This window comes from Electrona antarctica (assembly GCF_951216825.1).
Source record: "Electrona antarctica genome assembly, chromosome: 16".
In the NCBI taxonomy this organism is placed as follows: Eukaryota; Metazoa; Chordata; class Actinopteri; order Myctophiformes; family Myctophidae; genus Electrona; species Electrona antarctica.
The window spans coordinates 37,258,709-37,275,275 of record NC_136797.1 but is presented as its reverse complement, the minus strand read 5'-3'; the positions used below and the strand labels follow the sequence as shown (position 1 = coordinate 37,275,275).

The following is a 16,567-nucleotide window of genomic DNA, read 5'->3' as shown; positions in this document are numbered from 1 at the left end:
ACTATTGCAATTTATTTTGGGTCAAATCTTAGATTGACTGGCCTATTTGACTGCATGAGAAAAGGTGTTGCGCACGGCGGCCTGCAAACAGTGTCCAATGTGATCGGCCTGTACTTCAGTTGCTGAGGCTATACTGATGACTTACTTTTGTAAAACTGTAGCCTTTGGATGCACGTCTCGCAGAAATCTGTGTTCCGCTGACCTACTGTACCTGCGAGTTACAATGCCACCTGCCATTGTCAAATGCAACAAAGGGATCGGTGACCAGATGCAAAATGATATGGCTTTTAAAGAACTTCAGCTAATTTGCAAACGTTTCTCTTTTCTTTTCTTTTCTTTTTTAAACACAGACATTGTCCTATAGCACCACACGATTTAAAAAAAGATGCTAATAAGAACGAATTAAGTAGAATAAAGTGAAGTACTATGCTATCAAAACAGGGACTATACCACGCGGTAAAGAGTGCATTGGAGACAAATGGAATCCCATTCGTCATGGAGGTATCAGCGCAGCCACTGTCTGTCTCAGTCTTTATAGGGACATTTTTAGAAATAGCTGCAATACGGTGGAGATCTCTGCGTTTCAAGTAAAGGTATCGTCTATCCTTTAAGACCAGCTGTTGTTAAGGCCATACTTAAGATAGCATTTCACATTAAAATACCTCTCCTGCGGCATTGAACATTACATGTGTTCATTTTTCAGATAATAACTACTTATAATGATGCATTTACAAGTTAGGGCCTACATATTTCAAGTTATATTTAGCCCGGTTTTAACAACGCTTCCTCATAAGGGGCAAATCCATACACGTGATTAACACTCAATTAATGATCATTAATCATTAATTTCTGTCAATGAATGGAGAAGTCGTTATGACTTAAGTTATTAATATCATTAATTAAGGGCCACACGTGGTGGGTTTGTTGATGAAGAGTTAATCATTAATTAAGCGTTAACTAAGCATTGATTTTGTGTAGGAAGTTTCCCCTCATGAGGAAGTGTTACGGCTTGATTTAGACTTGGTTGCGTATTGTGTTGCCCACTGAAATACATAAGCTTGGAACACATTGCGCTGCGATTTTTGTATTTCTGAGCTTATGGATCGGGTACTTTCAGTGTGCAACATCGGCGACGTGTGCAACTAAGTATAAATAAGCCGTTAGTCGCATGACGTGTAGCACACCGAAAATAGCTAATCTTCTACAGAAGATACTTCCGACGAGCAACACACGTCATACAACGGAGTCTAAATTCAGCATTACTTTGATTCACATATTTAATAGAATCGTGGCTAATGCCAAATTAAGTGTAAAATAACTTAAATATTAAATATCGCTTGTATTTTTCTTTATGGTAACAATAATGAGTGGATTTACTGTCTTGGTATCCATTTGTATGATCACACACGTGTATGTGCTGTAGATAAAAAATCATCATCATACTCGTTCCTTCCCGTTTTGCCGCGCTTGCGCACACACAGCCATGTTTGAGGATTCCTTTGGATTCCTCTTTAATCTTTTGTCTTTCAAATGTTGGAAAGAGGAATCGTATCCCCAAACATACACATATTCATACCACCATCCCATAATAAGCATGATAATGTCATTGTGCAATATCAATACCAGTAGACACCAATTCATTGGTAGATTTCAGGCGTATTCCAAAACTTTAGAATGTTGTGGAAAAGTTTCATCTCTGATTTTTTTCGTAATGTAATACAAAAACTAAATTATAAATCTGTATAATCCATGTAAAATTCAAATATTTTGATACTGTCACAATCATCAATATAAAAGTATTTCACGTTGTCTGTGATGAATGTATACTATATGAAAGTTTCACTTTTTGTATTACATTACGGGGAAAAATAACTTTGCCACGATATTCAATTTTTGTGGGTGGAATGTACCAGCATTAATGAATTAGGTTTCTAGTGGGAAAGTGCATGTTGACAATAGTCGTATACAGTACAGTCAATCAAACGTATTGATCACATCAGAACCGAGTGGACATGTCCCTCTCCCACGCTCCCAACCTTACCGCCGCTTAGCTTGGCGCGTCTCAAACCCCGGCGGCTACGTCAATCCTCGTGGTCCTCGCTGTCCCCGCCGCACAGGGCCACGTCTGTCCTCTTGTCCCCCTTGTGGCAGGAGGCGAAGATGCGGCGCATCTCCTCCTCGTAGCGCAGGAAGTTCTCGCCGAAGCGCGCCCAGGCCTTGAGCGGCACGGTGATGGTGTTGCGGTACGGCTGCCGCACCTCGCTGACCTTCAGGAAGACGCCGTAGCGGTTCGAGCCCACGTCGAAGTAGAAGCGCTTGTTGTCCACACGGAAGGACGCGGCGTCCGGCAGCTCCGGCTGCTGCTCGTCCTCCCCCTTTATGCCGACGACGCCGCGCTGGTCATCGTCGTCGTCGCCATAGTCGTCGATGAGCTGAGACAGCGCGTCGCGGAACTCGATGAGGCCCTGCGCCGGCAGCACGATGGTCTGCTCGATGCCCTGCTGGCCGTAGTAGCCGATGGTCCCATGGGCCTTGCTCACCGTCTGCCGGATGCGCAGGAAGCGCCCCCGCTGGTTCTCCTTGAGGTCCAGGTAGTACTTGCGGTTGTCGCGCTCGATCAGCTCACTCTTCAGCACACGGTGAGGCGTGGTGCCGCTGACCTGCGGCTGTTCCGGCTCGGAGGCCGCCGAACCGCTGGGCGATGCCGAGGACGCGGCACGGCGCTCGGCCTGCCGCCGCCGCCGGGGGTCGTCGCTGTTGTCGTCGTGCGGGGATAGGGCGGGCCCGCGGACCCCCGTCTGCTGACCGTTGCTCTGCAACGCGTCCGGCCGGTGGGTGGAGCTGTCACCATCAGGACATTTTGAGTTGACATGCAAATAATTGTGATTGATGATTTGATTGTGTTGTTGGCACTAAACATTGGAACATCTAAATAAGCTTTGGAAACTAAACAAATTGCATAGGGCAGACATGACAAATAACTTACGGTAAAGGAGATCACTGACAATGACCAATGATCAAAACAGGCCATATAGGCCTATTTAATAGTTTTTAGACTTTAGCTATAGCTAAAATTGTTCATCTACAAAGCGACAACAACACATCACATTGCCATATACATCGTGAGCTTGTAGATCTGCGATTTGTCAACCGATTACTTCATACAAAGGGATGGAAACCATTCCGACAATTAGCCATGCAGAAATAAAACAAAATAAACGATTATCTCAAAAATAATCACGATGGAGTCGATTCTGTAACTTATAATCGTTCAGGCCTTACCGGTGCTGCGTGGCCGTGGCGTTGCCTCCCCCGCGCAGTCCAATGCGGGCGTAGTAATCGATGAAGTCGCCCAGCGCGTAGCGCAGATCGGGCGCCGTGCTCATAGACAGCGTCAGCTTGCTCTTGCGGACGTTGTCGTGCCTCCCGCGGCCGATCCACACCTCGGCGATCTTCAGGAAGCGTCCGCGCGCGCTCTGCTTCACGTCCAGGTAGAAGCGCTTCTTCTGGACGTCCACGCGCTTGGAGGCTAGCTCCTGGATGTCTACGGCGCCACCACTGGCCAGGCCTGGCACGGCACGGTCAGGGGATTGAACTTAGACGGTTAATGTTGTCAAATCGCAATCATTTCGATCAACGATTTAACTGTGTTTTTTTTAACACTCGAAAAATCACATTTGTTTGGCTTTTATGCTTCTTAAACAAAAAGTACACAGGACAAATTAATTGTCTATGACAATTATTGACAAATATTATTTGCTTTATATATTTCAATAACATCATACTTTAATAAAAAAAAAGAATTATAGTATGGAAATAGCCAAACAAATAGGCCTACATGGACGATTGAATAGTGTTTTTTGAATTGAACATAAGAAAATTACATTACTTCATGAAATCAAATTACACAGGGCAAATATGTCAGTCAAACAACTCATGCTTTCAACATTTAAGAAAAATAGTGCAAATGAGCTTGCAGATCTGCTATCTCCACCATTCTTTCGAACATGTTTGCACCTTGATCATCATCACGAGCATCACAAAAATTATAATAATCCATTTATCTAAAATTATTGCGTTATGTAAGAATTGTGACAGGCCTTCCTTACCTCCACCACTCTGCTGCTGCTGCAGCTGCGTTGTGGCCGCTGTCTGGACGTAATGCTGGGGATACACCGCCGACCTGTGCGCCGCTGCACCGTCCGGGGCTGGTTGGAGCATCCTGCCCGGTCTGCCTCCTACTCCACCACCTCCTCCACGCTCCATCCCTCGGGAACACGCATCAGCCATCATGATGTCAATAAGAATAATAATTCCACCGCCGACGCTCCCCGCATGTCGTTTTTTGTAATTTCCACGCAAGAGGAGATGGTGCGTGGAAGAACAAGACGAAGAAGAGAAAGAGAGAGAGGGAGAGAGAGAGAGAGAGAGAGAGAGAGAGAGAGAGAGAGAGAGAGAGAGAGAGAGAGAGAGAGAGAGAGAGAGAGAGAGAGAGAGAGAGAGAGAGAGAGAGAGGGCTGTAACCGCTGATAATATGTGGTATCGGCCGGTGTGTGTCTACTCCACGAGCTCTCTACCTCGAATGACCCGAAATCGGCGCGTTCCAAAAATGAAAGGGGGGTGTGTGGGGGGAGGGGTAGCAGCCGTGTCCAGTCCTGGTGGTGATTATGAGGTCAGACGCGACGCTTTTTCGGACGTCTTTTTGCATCTGCAAATTATAAAAAGCGCAATGTCCTGTTTTCTTCTCTCTCTCTTGTTTACCCTGTCTTCATACTGATACTTCTGCGTCCTCCATTCCTGCTGTCTGTGCGTGTGCGTGCGTGCGCGCGTGTGTGTGTGTGTGTGTGTGTGTGTAAAGAGAGTCGTCCAATCCAGGCAAGGCAAGGGCGCCTGCTACAGATAACTAGGGTGAACCCGTTGAACCCATTCTCCCCATCCATCCTCCCTCCCATCCCCGTTTAAAGAGCCAACGCGCGCGCGCGAGCGCGCGCGCACACACACACACACACACACACACACACACACACACACACACACACACACACACACACACACACACACACACACACACACACACACACACAGACAGACAGACAGCGCTGATTCTGAGCATGGTTTAATTTCAAGGACCCATATGAAATACACCAGGGACCCCCCATTTAATACCATTTTAGGACCCCAATATATACAATATAAAATCCCCAGTGCGTAATTATCTCTGAGAGTGTATACATACATACATACATACATACATACATACATACATACATACACTGACAGCAAAGTGGGGTTCAGGGACCCACAGGGGTCATTCAGAGGGGTGCCTCACAAATGCACTGGACAAGGTCCAAATCTGGTTAAGTGCCAATTGCCTTCTGTTAAATGTAATAAAAAAATCACACCCGTGTGAACTGAGTGGTGTAAGGTTGATTCAGCTGGAGTTTTTGTCCGATGTGAGGTATTATATAAGTTAAGGTATTATATAGCCTGATCAGCTCTGATCTGACGTAATGAAATCACACCCGGATGTGATTTCACAACTGGCTTTTTTTGTGCAGAAAAAATGACCACGGTTGCTACGGTCATCCAGTTCACCCGGGTGTGATTTAATTACGTCAGAAATTATTTTGAACATAGCAACCATGCTCATTTGTTTCTGCACACAAAAGCCAGTTCAGTCAGACAACTCACGAATAGATTTACCAATATTTATTACAGAATGAGTAATGAGTTTGCATATGATATTAGACTTGGCGTTCGGCTCTGCTGGATTTCTCCCTGCTCGGCATGGTTAAGCAATAACACAGAATATAAAGAGCAGGGAGATAGATATACAATAACCCCCCATGGGGAACATAAATAGCAGAGCCCACCGGTGGTGCTGGGGTGGAGGTGGGAAAAAACATCACATACAACCAGGGACCATATGCAGAGGAAGGCAGGAAGAGCATGCAGACTGGTGAGCTTAAGTAGCCCGCCCAATTGGTCAGCTGACTGCCACATCAGCGAATGACATGAGGGTCTTGCACATACTGAATACACCCACATAGTAATGCAGCATGTTAACCCCTTGAGTATAGTATGCGCCTTGAGCATGGCATTAACTCCCTTGAGTGTGACTGACTGAACTAACTCCGCAAGCTACGTCTCATTTCAGTCAGACAACTCACGAATAGATTTACCAATATTTATTACAGAATGAGTAATGAGTTTGCATATGATATTAGACTTGGCGTTCGGCTCTGCTGGATTTCTCCCTGCTCGGCATGGTTAAGCAATAACACAGAATATAAAGAGCAGGGAGATAGATATACAATAACCCCCCCAACACACATACTTTCGGTGAACTCTCACCGTTGATCCGGGCAGGTGACCCACTATGGATACACAGTGACAAAATGCAAATATGCATTTCTGGAACCTGCCGGATATGCTAACCCCCCCAACAAAGCAGAACCGGAACGCCCTACGGGAATACTCAACCGATACACATCCGTGCAGATGTCCCACTGAGAATAGTGACGAAATGCAAGCTATGCATTTCTGGATTTTGCACGGATATTTTAACTTTTACGTGAGCTATGTGTAGCCATGGCTGCACGCCGAGCCGTGAGGCTTACCTCTTGAGAAAAATAATGTGTGGGGTCCCAGCATGAGAGACAACCATCTGGGATCGGCTGGGGCATACTAACCTTAAGCTTAAGCTGAAAAAGGCCTGCTTGGCTGCGCTCGCCGATAGGCCATTCCTCTATTGCCACTATAGAGGAATATTCTACGCTGCTTTCGCAGGGCTTACGCGCGTGTAGTGCAACCATTCACCGTTACGCCGACGTCCTCAGCAAGAGGAACGCCACCGGCCCTCTGTCAGCAAGAGGAACGCCACCGGCCAGCAAGAGAACGCAGCAGAACGCAAGAGAACGCAAGAGAACGCAGGAGAACGCAGGAGAACGCCACCGGCCCTCTGTCAGCAAGAGGAACGCCACCGGCCCTCTGTCAGCAAGAGGAACGCCACCGGCCAGCAAGAGAACGCAGCAGAACGCAGGAGAACGCAGGAGAACGCCACCGGCCCTCTGTCAGCAAGAGGAACGCCACCGGCCCTCTGTCAGCAAGAGGAACGCCACCGGCCAGCAAGAGAACGCAGGAGAACGCAAGAGAACGCAAGAGAACGCAGGAGAACGCCACCGGCCCTCTGTCAGCAGGAGGAACGCCACCGGCCCTCTGTCAGCAAGAGGAACGCCACCGGCCCTCTGTCAGCAAGAGGAACGCCACCGGCCCGCTGTTTCAGAGCCGCTATAAACATAAGGATATTCTAATTTACGAGAGCTAAGTGTAGCTATGACTGCACGCCGCAGCCGTGCGGCTTACCTGAACTATTTCACAGGGCTTACATGTAGTGCGACCATTGACCGTTACCCCAACGTTAATCTAAAGCCAAAATGAGGAAACCACCATTACCCCGGTGTAGAGGAACACTGTAGAGGAACATCTACTGAGCCATTTGGTCATTAGCTTGTGACATGCCACCAATGAACTACCCCCAGCAACCACCGTATATGCAAGGTAATAAGATTACCATTCCTGATCAGATACAGCACTTGCATTCATTACATCCTGAATCAACACTGAAAGCTCTTCTAATTAGATGCACATAATGATTCATGGGCAGCTGAGGACCGTGGCCTGAGTTTCGGTTGGCGACTGCCGCATCAGCGTGGCAGTAGAATCAGGAGTAGTGAGGAAATGAGCTGAGAAGACCGATAGCCATGGCTTAGGCAGGGCTCACGCCACCTTACGGAGTCCAGAACGCAGCCAAAGCAGGTTTCCCAATGCAGAACTAAAAGACACAAGCAGAGACAGAGTTACTTATACTTCATCCTGACTGAATGATTAAAAGAGTAAATAGGGGATCCTAAGCACGGATCGGAAACAGAGATCATGCTGAGGGTCAAGATCAGCAGAAGAGACTTCCCACACCACACGAGCCTGATAATCCGTTTAAAGAGAGATACCGATATTTAAAGAGAAAGCCTTAGATCTTAATCCTAGACTATTTAGACACCCAAGTGATTGAGGCCCTTAATGAATTAACTTACATGAGCGGCATATGCTCTTCATGAGGCCTTTGAGCAATTGAATATGAGCTTAAAGAGGTTAAAATAAGCTTGAGTCGTGCAGACCCGAGAACTATTCAAGACCACCCTCGTCCAGAACTGGGATGAGATACACTACTATGTCCCATACGAGCAATCTATGATCATGCTGCAGAATCAGCAGCACTGCACATGGGTGATGGTGATGGACTTACTTCTTTGCCAGATACTAGAACCATCACTTTCGAAGAAAACCCAACCGGCCAAGGCGGCCAACACCGGCTGAAGAAGCATTGGTGAATCTCCTGACTGAGCGACCTTAGGACGTCTGAGATTTGTGCTGAAAGAAAGCTTAGGGCCAAAAGAACATCTGAGGGTCATGAACCTGTTGAACAAATGAGCCGCAGATAATAGATAAAACATGATATGCTTTGAGAGAAAGCAAGATATATGCCTGTCCTGTATAGCCACTTATTTTTATTATAATTATTAATACATGTATTACTTTATTTAACATAACACTAAACAGCTTCTATGAGGAAGCAATGACAATGGCTACAGATAATTGACAACATTGATGCCACTAACTATGAATTTATTACTGCATTAATTTAGATTGCCATCCAATGCCATTAGTAGCAATAACTAAGATGAGCGGAAAAACAAGCCTTGCTGAGTCATGAGGCCCGGGGGTAGGAGCCCAACTCTTGATCCAGAAGTGAGAGGCGGATTGATGTACACGTACAGCCCCTGGACGTGACACTAGAATGACGCAGGGACTTACTCCATTACGACCGTTGATGCCGAGTGCCGAGGATCGGAGGAGGCACTGGGTTCCCATTTTTCCGGAGTCTTTGGTATGACCCAGCCGGTGATCGAGCCACAACCTCCCAGTCTCGGGGCAGACTCGTCTAGCCGCGAGGCCCCTGGGCTGGTACCAGAACGTGAAGGCTTACAACAAGATTAGAAGTAGCCACCAAGCCGCCACAAAGAAAATCGGCCCCATCCCTACTAACTGCAACGTTAAATAGATTAACAACGAGATATACTGGCCAAACGTTTAATGAGCACCATGAGCCAAAAGTGTTTCCAGCATTGGATCCATCGTCCTGATGATGCAGTGCTGAATGAGGTCACACAACTAACCAGGGGCGGCCTTAGGAATCTGGAGGCTTGTTTCAAGACCAAATATGAGGCCTCCATAACCTATGACGTAATTATCCTGTTGATACGGGTGTATTGATACAATAGTTTGACTGTTCAATATTGCACGCAACCATTACTCTCGACAAGATGCAGCGACAACACCACCTCTCCTCATCCTGCTGTCCCTTCACGATAAGTGTCTCCCCTTTACCTCCCGATGCTGCACATTTACCCATGGTTATTAACAGGAAATAAGTGTAATTTAACATTGTGGGAGAGAGTAAGGCAGCGAGTGAGCGAGAGAGAGGCCAAAGGTGGCGGGGGACACCCGACGGTCAGTCAGCGCTCGGAGGGCCCCTGAGGGTGGAGGCCTGTTTCAGTTGAAACTGGTGAAACATAGCAAAGCCTCCTATGCAAGTTGCAACTAACCCAACTTATGCTATATCCACTGCGGAATTATAGACATTAAACGTCATCACTGTGATATTTGCCTAATGCTGTTACTCAATACTATAGCGGTACTGAGCAACGTCAAATCGATTACTGATCTGAATACAACTGGCAGACTACATTTCCCAGGCTGCACAGGGGAAAACACAACCAATAGGTTGCACAAGCACTGCGACACGGAAGCCAAGCTTGCTGCGAACATAGACATACGTCTATGGCTGCCTTCCTTCGTCCCAGGTCCTCTCACGGTTAAGTGATGAATTAATGCTTAGGAGTTTCACTTTAGAGCTCCTGGCAGTGGATGTTAGTTGTGCAGAAATGAAGCAATACAGCGAGCTGCTAGCCTACCACCTTTTGAAACATCTTCAGTCCCACAAAACAACTGCCATTACCTAATCCTACTCAAGGACTGATCAACAGAACATACAATATGAATCTGAAACATTAAAGGTGACAATGAGCGATGGGAAACACGGTGACAAGACGCTATATGTATATATTGATCTGAACTTCTGACCTCAAGAGAGTGAGGAGGGTATGCGCGTGACATCATCATCAAACCAGGAAGTTATGCGGCAACGCCTACTGAGTGGCAGAAAACTACTTCTGGCCTTGACAGCCCATGCATCCAGACAGAAAAGTCCAATATGATTGCATTAAACGACGTTAAGCAACGTTAAACTCACTTTGCCACTCAATTTGCCATTCACTTTATGCATGCGCATACCCTCTATACACTGGAGTGACTAGACCGACAGCTAGATATGCTTGAAGAGGCGGACGGAGGCAGCAGTTTGTTAAGGCTTTTAACTCTTCTCCGAGACAGCTCAACCCGGATAGTGAAGCTGAGACATGACACAACGAAAAGAAAGCACTAATTAAATGATACCCATTGAGAAATACGTCCGAAAATAAACCGCTAGAAACAAATCTACAGATCTACAGCAGTAGACCGTAGGCTATGTCACTTGACATGACATTACTGCAAATGCAATTTGCAATTTTAACCTACTTTAGAATGACACTGCACATAACTGAACTGGATTGAGATGAACTTTAAGATTAATAACTATGCCACATATGACTTGACAGTGTTAATGTTAACCAGGCATAAAACTGAAGCATAAAAATCACAGGGCAAAAGGGTGCTAGCTTTAGCATTAGTTTAGCATGAACAAACCCTCATGGCAATGAGGAAACCTCAACACTACATGGCTACAAAAGCACCAAACCTATATCAAGATTGCAAGTAAGGTAGTTACCTCACAGACAACACTTTCCAAAGCACATATAGAAAGTATTTTAAGGAATACTTTGGTAAGCAGAGTGTGACTGAAGTCTTGCTCCAAAATGAATGAAACTGCTAGGAGACACAACCGGTCAGCTGAGTTGCCAGATCTTGAGAAAGAAAGCAACCAGGTGTAGAACCATCCTGTACCCGACTAGGACTCGCCATGTGACAACTTAACTTACAATATATACCCTAATGACTACGACGACTTTGAAACAATACAGTTCATTGGCCAAGGTCATTTGGATCCATGACAGAACACCAGAACCGAACAATTTGACTACAGAAAACAAGCCCAACGTTGCTTATAAAAGCGGACGTGGCAACCACTGCACATGAGTTGAGGACCCATCACTGAATGGGAGAAACACTGCACCTGGGCTGACTTGGCAAAACATTAGCAAAATGAAAACTTGGCTATAGAACACATACCATGTTACAAAAGAAGCTGCAGCACTGACTGCGCATCTGGCTTAATTACCAAAACTGGCTATTATGAAGCTTGTTGAAGCCACATAGCTCAGCAGCATTAGCAGAATCCTATCAAACTCAATATTATGCATACAACCTGCAGGCCCTTATCACAGCAAGGACAGTAGCTGAGAAGCATAATTTAAGCAGAAGTAGCTGCACACACGGACAGCAATAGCAGCAGCAACAACCACGAGGAACAAAAACATCACATACAACCAGGGACCATATGCAGAGGAAGGCAGGAAGAGCATGCAGACTGGTGAGCTTAAGTAGCCCGCCCAATTGGTCAGCTGACTGCCACATCAGCGAATGACATGAGGGTCTTGCACATACTGAATACACCCACATAGTAATGCAGCATGTTAACCCCTTGAGTATAGTATGCGCCTTGAGCATGGCATTAACTCCCTTGAGTGTGACTGACTGAACTAACTCCGCAAGCTACGTCTCATTTGTAGGAGTGGTTTACACCACTCAAAAAACAGTCTGCATGCTGTTCAGTAAGAGACCAAAAACCAAGAACGGTCAAATGTGTTCTCAAAGGGAATAGAATTGGAACTAGTTTCTCACTTCAAGTATCTCTGAGTCATTTTGGACTCAAACCTGACTTTTAAGAAACACATAAAAAAGTAACAATTTGTAACAAGTACAATTAACTTCAATTTGAAAAACTTCCGTCAAATTCGACCATATTTAACAACAGAAGCTGCAAAGACATACCTTCATTGTATGATCTTATCGCACATAGAATACTGTTTCACAAACTAGTAATTTGCTGGGACAACTCAGTCATCAAACCTATAGAACAACTTTTCAAAAGAGCCATTAAGGTAAGGTATTTGACAAAAAACCCAACTCATATCATCACTGTGCCATTTTGGAAAAATATAATCTTTTGAATTTTGCCTGTTTTATCTATAAATGTCTAAATGATTTAGCTCCTCCTCCTCTCAAGGAATTTATACATAACTAGAAAATCACACCCGTGTGAACTGAGTGGTGTAAGGTCTTATATAGACTGATCAGCTGTGGTCTGACGTAATGTCTGACATAATGAAATCACACCCGGGTGAACTGGGTGACCGTAGCAACCATGCTCATTTTGTCTGCACAGACAGACAGACAGACAGACAGACAGACAGACTAACAAAGCCAGTTGTAGGAGTGGTTTACACCACTCAAAAAGTGCCCTTCTGGGCACAGGTCTCCACCAGGAGGATAGGACTGTGTGAGATGTTGGCAAAATGTTTAGGAGCTCCCTCTCACACTGAGGGAGATCCCCACTTTCACAGCTTTTAAAGGACAATTGAAACAATGGTTAAAAAATAACGTCATGTATCATGTATGACGCTTAGTCCAAAATAGAGTAAACCTACCCTAATAATAGTTGAATCTTTTCTTATTTTTTATTCTTACTAGTCTTATTACGTTTGAAATGTACTAGGTATTTGTATGCTATGTCCTGTATGTCAGTCATGTTTGTATTGTTTGATGTCTGGGCCCTGGGGACTGCAGATGGAAATTAGCATGTTTTGCTAAATCTGGTATATTTACACTGCAATTTGAATGTAATGTAATATACACTGTCCTGACTAAATAAACGAATAAAGTAAAGTTCCAGCGGGTCCCAGTTAAAATGAGTTAACTTAGCATCAAACTCTGTTTAACCACTTTCACACTATTTAATAAGTATCCCAACATATCGCTATGTGACGTGTTGTGAGCATGTAGATCTGCTATTTTCGAAAAATGAATAATGCAAATCTTCTCTAATAGGGTTTCTGTAAAACCTTTTCAGATGTCTGTGGCCAAATGCATATCAATATGGGTCCTTGACATGACGACCTGGAACATCTCAATCCGCCCATGATTGGAAACCATGAGCTATTAAACGTGTGGTTGGTGTCTCTCTGTTTGGTGTTGATCCAATTTCTCAGGTTCTTGGTTGGAAAGGGGACCCCAGATATCGCCATAGAGGGAGATGGGTTCTATGACGGAGTCTAATGTCTTTAACCAGATTTGTATTGTGATGTCTAGCTTAACATTCCTTTTGATGGCATAAGACCTTCTTGCCTTTTCTCTCAGGTCATTCGCAACAAAGCTGCGAATGACCCGAGTTGTTTAGGCCGAGGTAAGTAGTTTGCTGTGTGTTCTAGTGCCGTCGTATTTAGAAAGACTTGTTGGTTCAGGTGGTTATGTCTTTTTTGGAATATCATAATTTTTGTCTTCGTTAGATTTGTGCAGGAGGTCAAGGTGCTGTTGTAATCCTTCTTTGGTAGGGGACAGTAACACCAGGTCATCTGATCTACAAACAGTAGGCATTTGACTTCTGTGTCTGCTAGCGGACTGTGCCATCCATAGGCTATACATAAACAACCTTTTAGAAATATCTTCAGGATGTATGATCATTAATAAACTATTCTCCCAGACACACCACTGTCCCCAGTCAGAGTTAAGAGTTTAGAGTTGAGTGTAGAATTGTGTCATTTGTAGATGTGACAAATGACAACAGGGTTGAAAGTGGTTAAAATGGCAAAATAATCATATTAATTGAAATTATTATTATTAGTGGATGGTTATGTAGTAATGGATCCATCTAGTGTATAAACAGGAGGCTTTCAGCTTTCAGCTCTATTTGCTGCTCAATGCTCTGATCCATCTAAAAGCCCACCTACTGTTTTGATTGATTGAAGAATTTATTAACAGTTTTGGAGAATTAGTATTACAGTACATTTAAAGCACAACTCGATACAAGACTGTTAACTGGACGACACCATAAAGCATTACACTTGTTTAGCCTACAATAGGGTCCACCATGTTCAATTCATCATAACATTTAGAGTACAAATATACACTACTATACCAAAAAATAGGAAATCATCATAGAGGAGGTAAAAAGGGGAAAAAAACATACAGTGAGGGGAAAAAGGGGTGGGTGGGGGATTCAGATTTTACGGGGCCAGTTTCAAATTGCAGCCGTCCGTAGGTGCCCTTTGAGAGCAGTTTTGAAGGAGTCAAGGGATTCACATGTCTTAATGGCTGTTGGTAGGGCGTTCCACATTTTGGTGGCATAGGAGCGAAATTAATTTAGTCCCTTGTTTGTGCCGAATCTGGGTTGCACATGGTTTGTTGAACTCCCTCTGGTGTTGTGGGTGTGGACTTCGTTGACATTAAGAAGTATTTAGACAGGTACATGGGTATCTTGGTGGTGTATCGAATCTTGTGGACCAGACCCATTGCTAGATGCTGTACTCTGTTGTCAAGCCTAAGCCATTCCAGCCTGTCAAAGTGGGCAGGGGTGAGGTGGGTTCGGGGAGTGAGGCCAAGTAGTAGCCTGACCAGTTTGTTTTGGGATGTCTGGAGCCTTGTTTTAAGGGCCTTTGAGGTGCTGTGGTATCAAGAGGTGCATGCAAGAAACCTTGTACGAGGGCTCCTGTTAGGGTCTTCAAGGTGTTTTTGTTGACCAGTGAGGAGATCCTCTATAGGAATCTTGTTCTTTGGTTGAATTTTTTGATTACGTTGGTGGCCATTTTATCACTGGAAAGATTTGCCTCCAGGATGGAACCTTGGTAGGTAATTTCATCTTTTCGAATCGTGTGATAATATTGTCACCCACTCTAACCAAGAAGCCATCTGCCTTGCTGAGATTACTATTTGATCCAAATAGAATGGATTCAGTTTTTCCCAGGTTTGTTATCAGCGAGCCAGGTGCAGATTCTACCGAGTTCAGAGCTGAGGGCCTTTTCAACCTGCAGTTTGTTCCTGTCCGAGACCAGCAGTGCTGAGTCATCTGCGAACAGGAACAAGTTGCAGTCACAAGCTGATGTCATGTCTTTTACATATATTAGAAACAGAAAAGTCCCTAGTATGCTTCCTTGTGGAACGCCACAGCTCACTGGGAGGGGGGACGACAGTGTTCCGTTCACCTCCACCATCTGTTCTCTCCCCTCCAGGTATAGGATTGCATCCAGCTCACTGATGTGCTATCAAAAACAATTGCTTTTATCTTGTTAACCAGTATGGAGTGGTTCACGGTGTCAAAAGCCTTTTGACACCGTGATAAATACTTTGTGGCAAGATACTTTTCAACCTGTTCATAGACTATTTTTTCCATCACTTTCGAGATGGAGCTAAGAAATTGGGCGGTAGTTGCCAGTGTCTAATTTGCTCCCTTTCTTGTGCAGGGGGGTTACTTTGGCCAGTTTGAAATCTTGGGGGAAACTGTCCCTGTTTGATGGAGAGGTTTATTATGTTTTATTGTTGTAACTGACTGCCAGTGTGCCAAAGACAAATTTCCATTTTATGTAAATTGAATGGACAAAAGTTGTCTTTATCTTTATCTTTATTATGTGGGTGATGATTGGAGCTATAGAGATGGCCGAGTCTCTGAGAAATTTGGAGGGAATATTGTCATGGCCAGTGGCCTTGTGGGGTTGAAGGGCACTCAGTCTTTTAACTTTTTCGCTGCTATATATCTACGTTTATAAACGTAGCTAGGCTATCGGTTACCTACTGGTGCTATCTACGCGTATGTTCGTAGACAACCGTATACTCCATATATGAAAGCAGCCACCGTCCATTTATCTTTTAGCATTGCTCCGGTTAGTATGGAGAGCCTCCGTCCCCACCAGCTATGGATTTGTTTTAATCCAGCTCCGTTGAGCCTCCATTATAACAGGATTTTCAAAGCGCTGTATCTCAAAAGGTTCGAGTGCTGTCCACGGTGAGCCACTGCGCACCCTACGATCGTAAATCATTTGTGAGTTTGTACCGCATCAATGAGCACCCTTACGTGTGCTTAGATTTAAGTACCTCCTCAGTTGTTACCATTGTCAGTTTCAAATCATCTTTACAAACACCTAGGTTTTTGTAGAAGGCTTTGATGTGCTCTATACCAAAACGCCCAGAGTGGGAGGGCAGTTTGTTAACCAGCGTTGTTGCAATGTTTGTAAAGAAGATGTTTAAGTAGTTGGCTTGTCAGTGATGAGGGTGTTGTTCAATTAAATGTCGTTTAATGTAAAACTTTGATACACATATGTGTCTCCTCATGCCGAACTTTCGTGTTCTGACTTTTGACCTCTGACCTTTAGATCACCCACCATTTTGAATAGAGCAC

The 16,567-nt window shown here is 44.7% G+C and overlaps 1 protein-coding gene across 1 annotated transcript; it reads right to left on the bottom strand.

Annotated features, from left to right (window-relative positions):
* Positions 1–2,081: 2,081 nt before the first annotated feature.
* purg (purine-rich element binding protein G) lies at positions 2,082–4,293 on the bottom strand (the record flags this gene model as incomplete). The annotated part of the gene is made up of 3 exons (XM_079524029.1): positions 2,082–2,811; positions 3,283–3,568; positions 4,110–4,293. The coding sequence occupies 3 exons, from the start codon at positions 4,291–4,293 to the stop codon at positions 2,082–2,084; spliced, it is 1,200 nt and encodes a 399-aa protein (XP_079380155.1).
* Positions 4,294–16,567: the final 12,274 nt, after the last annotated feature.